At 48.0% G+C, this 11,918-nt stretch overlaps 1 protein-coding gene across 7 annotated transcripts in view; it reads right to left on the bottom strand.

Moving 5' to 3' along the window:
• The window catches only part of RECQL5 (RecQ like helicase 5), a 57,240-nt gene that overhangs the window by 5,763 nt on the left and 39,559 nt on the right, over positions 1-11,918 (bottom strand). For 5 of the 7 annotated variants that reach the window (XM_030534009.1, XM_030534011.1, XM_030534010.1 and 2 more), the window contains 7 exons: positions 7,949-8,176; positions 5,575-5,674; positions 3,377-3,413; positions 2,060-2,118; positions 1,835-1,908; positions 1,167-1,260; positions 460-600 (listed from right to left, as the gene is read on the bottom strand). In XM_030534009.1, coding sequence (XP_030389869.1) covers positions 460-600; positions 1,167-1,260; positions 1,835-1,908; positions 2,060-2,118; positions 3,377-3,413; positions 5,575-5,674; positions 7,949-8,176 — 733 coding nt within the window. Of the gene's footprint in view, positions 1-459; positions 601-1,166; positions 1,261-1,834; positions 1,909-2,059; positions 2,119-3,376; positions 3,414-5,574; positions 5,675-7,948; positions 8,177-11,918 lie in introns of those variants that run through there. The other 2 variants (XR_003996578.1, XR_003996577.1) reach the window with 1 other exon arrangement.

The raw sequence follows: 11,918 nt of genomic DNA, 5'->3' as shown, positions 1-11,918 counted from the left end.
CAGGGGTTGGGGAAAGCTGTAGCCCCAGAATAAAGGGATGGGCAGCATCTTTGGTTGAGTGATGATAAGTCAGATAGAAGGGGAGCCTCTTTGGCAAAATACAGTCTGAAAAGCTGGAGACCAGCATTACAAGGGAGTTGAGCTGTCCTCACCACAAGAACACTGTGTACAGGAGGAGAGGAAAAACATTCCACCACAAACACTCAGCCAAAGCTAAGCAACAAATCTTGCAAAGAACCATACCCCAAAACCCACTGTTCACCTTTTCCTCTCTGCCCAGCTTCGCCTCAAGCACGTTATACAGCCTAGCCAAAAACTGCTTGGGCCATTTCTAGCTTAGGCATTGGGTGTTTTCATACAACCTGCTGGGCACGTGATGTTTGACATGGTCACAATACTTCCAGGCAATAGGCTTTGCAAGCCCTGTCATCGTTCCGTGCAGCAGCCACCTGTACTCACCGAATAGACTTGGGATGCAGGGAGAAAGTTGTCTTCAGCTGAGGGTTCAGACTTTGTCCTGGGGCTGCTGCCGCTACCAGCTCCTGACCTGAATGCTGGATACAGCTCCCCTTCTTTCGAGGCTTTGTTGATCTCCGCTACCTTGTGTTAGAAGAGAAGAACATCACCACCCAGTGGCAGAGTCTTTATGTCTCACTCTTCCTCAGCAGGCATCGCAATCCTCACTGCCAAAGGGCAGGTCTCCACCAAGGGCTGCTCCTGCCTTATGGCCATGAATTACCCCAGGATGGTTGAGCCAATTGCCTAGCCCAACTCAGGATATTTCTACCATGTAATGATGGTGCAGCCACAGGGTGGTCAGGGCAACCCCCTGCCCTCCTTATTTTTAAGGCTGGGTTGCTCTCTGATGGCTACAGATGTTTTTACAGCACTTCATGGATGTTCACTGAGATGGGAAGGGCCCCAGGTGGATTTCTGATCAACAGCTGGACTGCAGCCAGCAGGGAGGAAGAATCCAGTGAGGAAGGGACACCAGGAAGAAACAGCCTGAGGGAGGTAAGCAGGGCAGAGCGAGAGCTGGAACACATGGTGGGAACACGCCCCTTGAGTCTAACATGTATCATGCTCAAGGGCTATTGCAGTGGTGACACCAGGGACAGGAAGGAGCAGCTCCAGCTTCCCTCCCTCCCCCCTTGCAAGCTCCCTACCTTCTTCAGCACAGTTGCCTTGTACAAGTTGGACGTTTTACTGGTTCTGAAAGCCTCAGATTCCATCTCCACGGCGCAGGCGTGAGGGTCTGGCCTGCAACACATGCTGCGGTCAGTTCAGGTAGGACACAGCTCTCCACTTGCGAGAGGAGTGCTCACCTTGGTGAAGTGTTGGGAGAGGGCCAGTGCGGAAGCAGGGCTGGGAATTAAACCAAATGTGCAAAACCTGCAGATGGTAGTCACGGGGCTGTTTTAGTGCAGATTTATGTCAAAGTTTGGCTCTCTCCTCTCACACATTTGGAGATTCTCTGGTTTGTGTGGGTCTGCATGGACTTCGTGTAGTACCCTATCCCCCTCTGGTGGGGCAAAGGGGAACGGCAAGCCCTGGAATCACCATAAAGGGAGCTGGTGGGACTAGCACCCAGGAGGCTCGGAGCACTCTGAGGGGGCTTGGTGATGCTCCGTGGAGCTGAACTCAGCTGTGGGGCCCAGCAAGGAGATATGAATGGGGATGGAGGGAAGAGCACTGCATGTCAGGCTTCTCGCAGAGCCCCAGAGGCGATTCACTGACAAGGGTGACCATTGCACACAATGGTCTTGCTCAGAGCAAGGAGAGCCCTGCTATCAGGACCTCCTCTCTCTACCCCTTCCTGTGCCTTGTTTAATACCCATGTCCTGTCGGGGCTGCCTTCTGGTTGCTGCTCAGAGCTTCTACCAACATCTTCAAGCAGTGTTCTCGGGCCTAAAACCAAAGGAGAGAGGGGAGATCCTCTTGCAGGAATGGCATTGCCTTTCTCCCACACCCCCTGCAGGGACAGGAAGGAGCAGGCAGACGAGAGTTACCAGCCGGGGGGTGAGAACGTCGCACTGTATTCACGCAGGCCTTTCCTTACCTTGACTGTGAGTTTGGAGATTTTCCGGCTGGCAGCGTCTTTCAGGGGGCAGCCTGCATCTACCAGAGAAGTGACATTTTAATGAGATGCTCTCCACCTTTCCATTCCTTGCCATGCCACCCCACCACCCTTACCAGGCAGAGTGTTAGTACGGTATCTCTTGGAATTGCCCTCCCACCACACCACCCACAGGTCATTACAAAGTTTCCCTTGAGCTGGGGGGGAGGACAAGTTCAAGAACAGAAGGAAGCGGAGGTGACATTTCACTGAGGTGGGTACGTCTGTGTCACAAGCACAAGACTTGCTGCTCATCAAAGAGCCCTCAGTCCCAGCAAGCCCCTTTCAGGGCCTTCAATTCTCAGAAAAAACAACCTCATTCAGGGCAAGGTGGGGGTAGGGGGAAGCTGAGCAGAGCAACATATTCTGTAGAGCAGTGGGTCTTAACCAGGGGTACGTGAACTCTGGGGGTGCTCAGAGATCTTCCAGAGGGTACATCAACTCCTCTAGATATTTGCCTAGTTTTACAAGAGGCTACATAAAAAGCACTAGCAAAGTCAGCACAAACTAAAATTTCATAGACAATGATTTGTTTATACTGCTGTGTATACTATACACTGAAATGCACGTACAGTTTTTATATTCCAATTGATTTATTTTATAATTATATGGTAAAAATGAGAAAGTCAGCTATCTGCCAGTAATAGTGTGCTGGGACACTTCTAAAAACTTACAAAATCAGACAAAATACAAGTGAGCTGAAACTTGGGGGTACACGTGACAAATCAGACTCTTGAAAGGGGAACACTCATCTGGAAAGGTTGAGAGCCACTGCTGTAGGACACCCCTTTGGCCTGTAGCAATAATTCTGCCGCTTGACAAAGCTCCAAATGGCACAGGTCAAAACAGCAAAACCTCCCTCAGGTGCCAGAACTGGGGTATTTAAACGTGGCACAAAATGAGAGAGGCCGAAAGCCCAGATCAAAAAGTGTTCCCCTGGGGCAGGCTGTATCAGAAAGATGCAATCTACATCTTGACCTGAACAATCTCTGATTTGGGCTTAATCCGACCTCTTCCAGCAAGGAGTTCCACAGCCAGGGACCCACTGCTCTGGTCCTGGTTCCCAACAGTTGGAGTTTGGATCGATTCAGCTGTGTCCTCCTTGTGGAACATCCAGCCACAGAAGAGGACTAAGTCGCATTCTTTGTTATTCCCAGATATTGGTGCTACATAAGGCAACCACAGTGTTCTCCTTCCCCATGGAACTCTCTCCCTGATCGAGACCATCTGGTAAAACTATAAATCAATGGAGAGAGCTACCTGGAGGGACAAAGTCATCTTTTTCTGGTTCTTTGCCCTGCAGGAAAAGAGAGAGAGAGAGGTCAAACGTTTCCATCATGAGCAACATATATGTAGGACTACAGAGAACACAAGAGACCCTGTATGCAGCTCCAGTCACCTGTTCCAGGAAGGATGATGCCAAAATTATAAAGGTGCAGGGAAGGCAGCAAAAAGGACAGAAGAGACTGGGGAGCAGGTAAGGGTTGCAATGCAAAGGCCAGAGGGGCTGACTGAGGCCAATCGAATATTAGAGATGTTAAAGCAGACACGATCTCCTTGACGAGAATAGGGCAGAGCCAGCTCGTAAATAACGTCAAGATTTTCTTCACATAAATGAGAAATGGGATCAAAACCGTGTAGTAAAGGCAGCAATTGGAACAATTTATAGAAACCAGATCAAGCAGCAGCAAGGCGCAAGGGTGGATGTAGCAACAGCTACTGTTAAGGAGCTGAGGACAACATGGGCACCACACTGCAGCAGTGATGCTAATAGGAAATGCAGTTTCACGGTCCGAGCGGAAGACTAAGGACACCTACATGAACAATTTGTTTGCAGCAAACTGGGATGTGAATCTACTCCGCACTAGCCTGTCGCAGACAAACTGTCCATAGGGCCCCTGCTGAAATCATTAGCAGTTCGTTAATGTGCTCTGATCTCACCCTATTTCAAAGAGGACTAGATCAAAGTGCATCAATGAACTGTTAATGCGCATCAGCAGGGTCCACACAGCAGGCTAGTGAGGGACAGATTCACACCCCAGCTTGCTGCAAACTAACTGTTCCCCTACACGAGCCCTAGGACATAAGACGGCTGGATTCTATTTCCAGCACTGCCACTGCTCACTGAGAGACCCTGGGCTAGTCACTTAAGCTGTGTGCCTTATTACACCATGCTGCAGATGGGTCCGAGTAACGCTGACCTGTCCTCGCAGTGGTGGGAGGAGGCTATATTTGTTCGTGTTGAAGCACTGAGATTTGGGGCTGAAAAGCTCCAGAGGAGGATGAAGTATTATCATTATGATGTTAGCGGTTCATAGGGTTAAATATACGTGACTCTACTGGTGGAGTTCCGAGGTCAGCCCCCTGCTCCAGTAATAGTCATTAATCCCCTGAGGGGAGATGGGTGGGGGCAGGACATGGAGCACAGGAGTTGAAGGAGGAAAGGGGGAAGAATATGGGGCAAATGGTGCCATTTCCCTGCACCGCTGATTCGTCTCTTGGCAGCCCTTTTTTATCTGTCTGTGCTGGGGTTTACCCTGCAGGGCACAGACATAGGCTGCTGTACTTTCCACTTCTTCCTGGAGCAGAAATGCAGGCTCCCGGTTTACCAGAGACTTATCACCTAGCTGGATGCAAAGCTACTATTCATTCAATTATCTGAACCTCAAGGCCTGATCAGAGGAGCTTTTTGGATTTTAAAATTACAGACCTTGAGAGCAGTTTGAAGAGGGCCCAGCATAATTATTTCCCCAAAATGGTTAGATCTATTACATATAACAAGCTAGTTCCCTTTATGCCAGTCTCCATTTACAAGAATCCCATTACTCCCCAAGATCCTTCACCTTTTTCCATGCAATAAGTTCCATGCAATCCACCAACTAGCCCTCTGCACCCCCAGCCTCTGGAGGAATGCTTAGAGGACTGAGGTTGTGCTAAGTTTTCTGCAGAGGTCACTTTGCACTGTGGAATGTTAGTGGAAACACATTTCCAGGAAGCAGGAGGAATAGTCAGGTGGCTCCTGAATCTGAGCAGATGGCTCTGACTTTTGGTAGAGCTCCAAGGTCCATGGGAGATCAGAGTGACTGAAGTGAGGGGGTGGAAAACACCCCCAGACCGAATGGACAAATTAGCTCAGGAAACCGTGGAGCGCTTTCCTCCTCTGAGCACCCCATTCCACAGGAAAACTGGCATGGGAGGATCTGGTCCAGAGTCTGGAGACAAGGCCTGTATATCTGAATGTAGTAAAACTAGGGAGAGCTATGCCAGCTCTCAGATTTACAGACTTCTGGTGTTTCATTTGCCAATATGTCCGTTGGTCACCCAGAGAGGCTTTATCAGTTACACCATTGAGTGTCCTACTGCTAGTCACAGGAAGCTGCTATGTCTGCAGTAGAGGCAGGTAAACTGCACAGAGGCCAAAAGCCCTCAGATCTCTTAGAGAAGGGATGTCAACTCACTTTACGCAGATTCATCTGCTTTTTGTAGAAGTTGCACCACTCCCGTTTTCGATTTTCCTCACTGGCTTCGTCCCCGCTCCCATGGTTTCCTTCGTCATACCTGGATGAGAAGCCAAGAGAGTTAGGAGAGGGATACACATTCAAACAGAGGAAGCAGTAGCTGGTCTAAAGGCCTTAGGAAACCTGAATCATATCAGGAAGGTGTTTTCCAATGGACTTATGACCATACCTTAGAGCTCAGTTCTGCCATCCTTACTCAAGTTGAGCAGTACTTCCTCAACTAAGAGTCCACTGAAATCAACAACAGTGGGTACGGTTGGCACAGCTGGGTTCTCAGTGACCACTACAGCTTTGAACAGAAGGTACAGCCAAGCGGCACAAAATCAGTAAAGCAGGTGGCAAGCAGTGCCCTGTGTTAAAGCAATAGCCTTTGTCTTTGGAGTCCTGGGTTCAAATACAGTAACTCTTCACTTAATGTCGGCCCGGTTAACGTTGTTTCGTTGTTATGTTGCTGATCAATTAGAGAACATGCTCGTTTAAAGTTGCTCCCTTATAACGTTGTTTGCTAGTCGCCTGCTTTGTCCACTGCTTGCAGAAAGAGCAGCCATTTGCAGCTAGCTGGTGGGGGCTTGGAACCAGGGTGGACTGGCAGTCCCCACTCCTCTAAGTTCCCTGCGCGGCAGTCACCCAGCAGGTTATCAGCTGCCAGGTAGTTCAGCTGTCCCTCCCTGCACTGCTGTGCACTGCTCCTGCCCTCTGCCTTGGAGCTGCTCCCAGAAGCCTCCTGCTTGCTGTGCATGAGGGTGAGGGGGAAGAGAGGTGCTAATGCCAGGGTGCCCCCCTCCCCCTACTCCTGTACCTCATCTTCACAGAGCACTGGGGGACAATAGGGCTCAGGACAGAGGGAGCTTCCTGGCAGCAGCTGCTGTCTCAACTTGCTCATCTACTTAAAAAGGCAATATACTTACAGTGGGGTCAGCGTACTTAAAGGGGCAATGCACATCTGTGTCTCACACACGAGGTGTGTCTCTGTCTCAGGTCTGCCATGCTGTCTCCCCGCCTTCTATTCATGCTGCCTTGTAGAGTGTGATGCTACATTACCAACAATGTGTTAACCCTTGAGGGCTCAGCCGAGTGCTAGTTCATCATTTAGCAGTAAGGCATTCCCTGGGAAATATCCCACCCGCCTCCATCCTCTGCCTTCACCACCTCAACCAAGCTCCACAATCATCAGCGCTGTGTACAGTATTAAATTGATTGTTTAAAATTTATACTGTGTGTGTGTGTGTGTGTGTGTGTGTGTGTGTGTGTGTGTGTGTGTGTGTGTGTGTATATATATACATACACAGACATATACACACACAAATATATATATTTTATTAAATAAAATTATATATAAATAAAAGTCTTGTCTGGTGAAAAAAATTTCCCTGGAACTTAGCCCCCACCCCAATTTGCATTAATTCTTATGGGGAAATTGGATTTGCTTAACATTGTTTCGCTTAAAGTTGCATGTTTCAGGAACAAACGACAACGTTAAGTGAGGAGTTACTGTATAGCTCAGGGTCACTAGGAATTTGGCCTCATCCTACTGCCAGGGTCATCTGATGACTAAAGCTACCAATCTGTGTCAACCTGTGGAAGCAGAGGGCTGGAAGGGCAGTCAGTGCTGCAGATCATGACAGAGCTGCATAGGTGGAAGTGTGCAGAGACGCTTGCATTGTGTCTGACCACATGATGGCTGTAGCCCAGCAATGCTAACAGCCTTCTGCCTTCAAACACAAAATTCCCTTGCAAAATAGGAGTTACACACTGGGGGAAAACTAATAATTACCACCACCACCACGCCACATGTCTATAGCACCATCATCCAAGTGTGCTAAGTACTATATAGATTTAATCACACTTCCCAACACCCATCTCTGTTTTACAGGTAAGGAGAAACAGAGACGCAGAGGTTAAGCAACTTGCCCTAGGTTAGTGAGTCAGTGCTAGGACTAGAATCCAGGAGAAGTCTGGAACTAGCCACTTGGGTAGTCTCTCTAAAGTCTAGTTCCTCTGTCTCCTAGCCCAGATGTAAAATTTAGGACAGTTCCTTAAACCAGCTACATTCTGTGGGACAATCAATTGTTCTAGATCATCTGAGGACAGCTTCTGGCTCCCAGGCATATGAATCTGATTGAGCCAGCCACAGTGTATGGAAAGAAGTCCCTGGCCTTGAGCCCATAAGTGACAAGAAAACACCACACAGAAATATCTGCTGAAATTAGGAGCAGCTGAGCTGGCAGCAGGGGGGGGTCCAAAGAGGAGGAGCTCCACTCTCCCCAACAGAATGCACCACAGTCTCTGAGAGGCTGAGCAATCAAATCCAAACCTGCTAAAGCCTCCAGAGCCTCTCCTCCCTCCTTCATATAGCTCTGGGTCATAGGCATCCCGAGAGGAACCTGTGGGTCCAATGCAGGTTCTGCTCCAGCTGTTGCTGCTCAGCTCCAGGGAATCCAGCTGCTTTTTCACTGCTCCTGGGTTTTTGCAGTAATCACAGCACTTGTTACAAGGGGGGGTGACATCTCCAAAGTACTTTGCTATGGCAGCATGGCGACATCTAGGAGACAAGAGAAAGAAGGGAACAGCGACATGCTGATGGGAGAACTATTACTGCAAGGGGGAGGTAAAGTACGGGGGGGCATGGAAGGGGTGAAAGCAGTCTGGGAAGATATGTAATACTGCATCAAATCTGCAACATGGGGTGGGGTGAAGGAAATCACTATAGCAAGGGCAACATGGGGCTGTCCCACACTCACCTGTTTTGGACTTTTCAGGAGGGATTTTCAGAAGCTCTTGGTGTTGGCCTAACTCCCCCACTGAAGTCAAGGGGAGTTTTACACTGACCTCCGTAAGAGCACAGTCAGGCCAACACCAGGCACTGTTGAATACTCACTCCTTTAGGGCAGCGCTACTGCAAACAGACAACCACCCCAATCCCCCAGGTTACACACACTATTACCACACACACCAATACGATGCACAAGCAGAAATTCAGCTGCCCTTACACTATGTGTTTGGAGCGCTAAGTGGAAGGGGGAAAAACAGGCCTATTAGTTTGTTCATACTCCAAAGATGATTTTGTTCTGAATTTGAATCAGGGAGATCGCAAAGGCTGCTGAAACAATGGAAGTGCCAGAGGCGACATGGCTGTGGATTGGTCAACACCTTACTACCCAGTTCAAGGTAAGTCTGATTGAAAACGCGTAAGTTTTACTATTAACTTTTGTCAGAGCAGAGCCACAAGATGCAGCCTTGAGTCAGTCTCACAGAGAGGCCCTGTACACTTGCACTAGTTCTGGGCTCTCGGATAAACATGTTCCATTTGATCAGTTTGGGGTTCTGAGATAAACATGTATTTAGATCAGTTTTGCTGCACAGACCCTCACTGTTTTGGTGAGTTTCTCATTTATTTTACGTTACAGAGATCACAGTGGTAATTCAAAGGATGTTAGGCTACTTCTTTTACCCAGCTGGAGCCTCTCAGCACAGGCAGACACTTGCATTAGAGGGCCTTGAGACAGTGTGCTAAAAATAGCAGGCTGTACATTGCTGCTCTGGCGAAGACTAGGGCTAGCCACCTGAGTTCAGACCCTAGGGGTTAAGGCTGAGTTGCCACAACGTCCACACAGCTCTGCTTGAGCTAGCACACTAAAATTAGTAGGGTAGCAGGGGGTAGCGTGGGCAGTGACTCAGGCTAGACACCCAAGTACAAACCCACCTGGATCCCCTACGTACGTACTCAAGTGGCTAGCCTATGTTGCTGCCCATGCTACCCCTCGCTTCATGGTTATTTTTAGTGCATTAGCTTGAGCAGAGCTAGCATGTGTCTGCCTATTCTGCTAGAAGAGTGGTTCTCAAACTTTTGTACTGGTGACCCCTTTAACACAGCAAGCCTCAGAGTGCAACATCCCTCCCCCCCTTATAAATTAAAAACCTTTTTAATATATTTAACACCATTATAAATACTGGAAGCAAAGCGGGGCTTGGGGTGCAGGCTGACAGCTCGCGACCCCCCGTGTAATAACCTCGTGACCCCCAGTTTGAGAAACCCTGTGTTAAGAAGCACGCCCCCAGCTGCAGTGCAGACCTGCCCTTAGCTAGCTGGGAAGCAGTGACTAAGCGAAGTGCAGACAGACATTTTCTCAAGGCACAATTTTCAAATAGCCATAACTTTGTAAAAACAAGCAGACACCAGTCCTCAGTGTGGACTGCATATTTGCTACTTTTCTCATAGATCTGCTTTTGCTAAATCTAAAAAAGTGTGATTGGGATTTTTTTAGAACAGGGAACATTTTCTCAAGTGCCTCACTTTCCCACACATCAACAACAGCTGCAGGGATTTTACTCAAAATCCCTCCACTATTCTTATGTGTTTTTTGTACTAGCATCCTGCTTATGAGCTTGAGTCACGGACCAGGACCCCACTGTGCTAGGTGCTGTACAAACACAGAACAAAGGACGTTCCCTGCCCCAGTGAGCATACAACTGAAGTACACCTCTACTCAGATATAACGCTGTTCTTGGGAGCCAAAAATTTTACCGCATTATGGGTGAAACCGCATTATATCGAACTTGCTTTGATCCGCCGGAGTGCGCAGCCCTCCCCGGAGCGCTGCTTTACCACATTATAGCCGAATTAGTGTTACACCAGTTCACGTTATATCCGGGTCGAGGTGTAATTTCGTTTTTTTCTCCCCTCTCACACATACACCACTTCTCTCTACTAGAGCCGGGCCATGGAAATGGATTAATGGCACACAGCTTATTATTGATTTGTACATAGCATCTGATGTATTGTGTCGAGTACATTTTGGACACATACAATATGATGATGATGATGATGATGATGATGAATTTATTTACGCAGCACTTGGGAAACAGAAAGAAAACCATATTTCATATGCATGGCTTGTTTTTGAATATCTAGGCCTTAGTGCCAAGTCTCATCTTAAGGTTATAAGACCCCCAAACAGCTGACAACATTCTTCTGTCAGTTACAAAGATGCAACTCCAGTGAACTTACTTCACAGGGCACCTGTGTTGCACAGCAGACTTGGGCTCAGCCTCTAACAGGCTTTGCAACTAAACCACCACACATTTAAAAGATGACTATTCTATTATTAGAGGGTTGAGTGAGGCCATTTTTTCTTCTCTACCAAAAGCACTCCAGCTGGCTTGGCAGCTTCAGCAGCAAAATGGTCACAGAGGGAAAAGAGGAAAAGAAGTATTTCCTCCACTAGAAACTACCTTTTAAAGGCAGGTCTGAATGGTGACATCTACAAGCAGGTGCCTGGAATGGGGGCAGGAGTTAAAACTGGATTCCTGGCCAGAAGATGGCAAGGAATCCGGCAGAGTATCTGTTGGCTCCAGGCATTTCAAGCAGATTCTGTCAACAAAGAGTCCATAATGACTGCCAATTCATTAACTCTCTTGCAGCCCAGGGGCTTTGATTTACCAAGCAGAAAACACAGCCAAGAGCTGGTGAAGAAACTAAAGCAGCAGGCTCCAAAGGAGCTCAGTGTGAGAGTGCGTGCTGAAGTCACAAGGAACACAGTACTACCCAGGTAAGGGGATCGGGACAGTCAATGAATTGTACTATGAGCCCAGGTCACTGAAAGCTGAATAGGGGCTACTACAAAGATGGCTTTCTATCCCCCTGCAAAGCAGCACTGACTCATTCTGGTCCTGAACTCAGAGAAAGAGTTCTTTCACAACCAGGGAAAAAAGGGAGACACATTTGAGTCTCTCCTGCTACCCTTCCAAAAGAACGGCAGGGTGCTGCGGGTCCTGCCACTGCAGCACCATTACAGAAATGTCAAAGGCCTTCTGTGAGTCAGGTCTTTGTTTCTCAAAGAGAGAAAAAAGTGACCATTATTCTCTCATTAGTCCGACACACACCATTCCTCTTGGAGTTAAGAGTGATGTATATAATAGCGGCTGGTCATGCTTCCCTCCTTCCCCTCAGAGCTTTAGTGACAGGGTTAGGAGGGAGGGGAAGATGTTTGCATGTACATTTAACCCCCTAATACCAACAAACAAGATTTTGCCCTGGAATGCTGCGGCAAAGAACGGAGGAGCTCTGAAGCCATTGGTGTCCTGTTAACAGCCAAAACCTTAATGCTTCAGATGAAGGCAAAACAAATAAAATACAATAACACCTCTATTTTACAAAACACATTGGTAATTGAGTGGTACGCAAAATTGAAGAGTTCATTAAATTAAACATCTCCATTGCAGCAGGCACAGTGCATAAGTTGCAGTATGATGCACTGTACCACTTTCTTCTTCAAACCACTGTA

Source organism: Gopherus evgoodei, chromosome 15 (genome assembly GCF_007399415.2).
Source record: "Gopherus evgoodei ecotype Sinaloan lineage chromosome 15, rGopEvg1_v1.p, whole genome shotgun sequence".
NCBI classification, from domain to species: Eukaryota; Metazoa; Chordata; order Testudines; family Testudinidae; genus Gopherus; species Gopherus evgoodei.
This window is presented reverse-complemented; position numbering and strand designations above follow the sequence as displayed.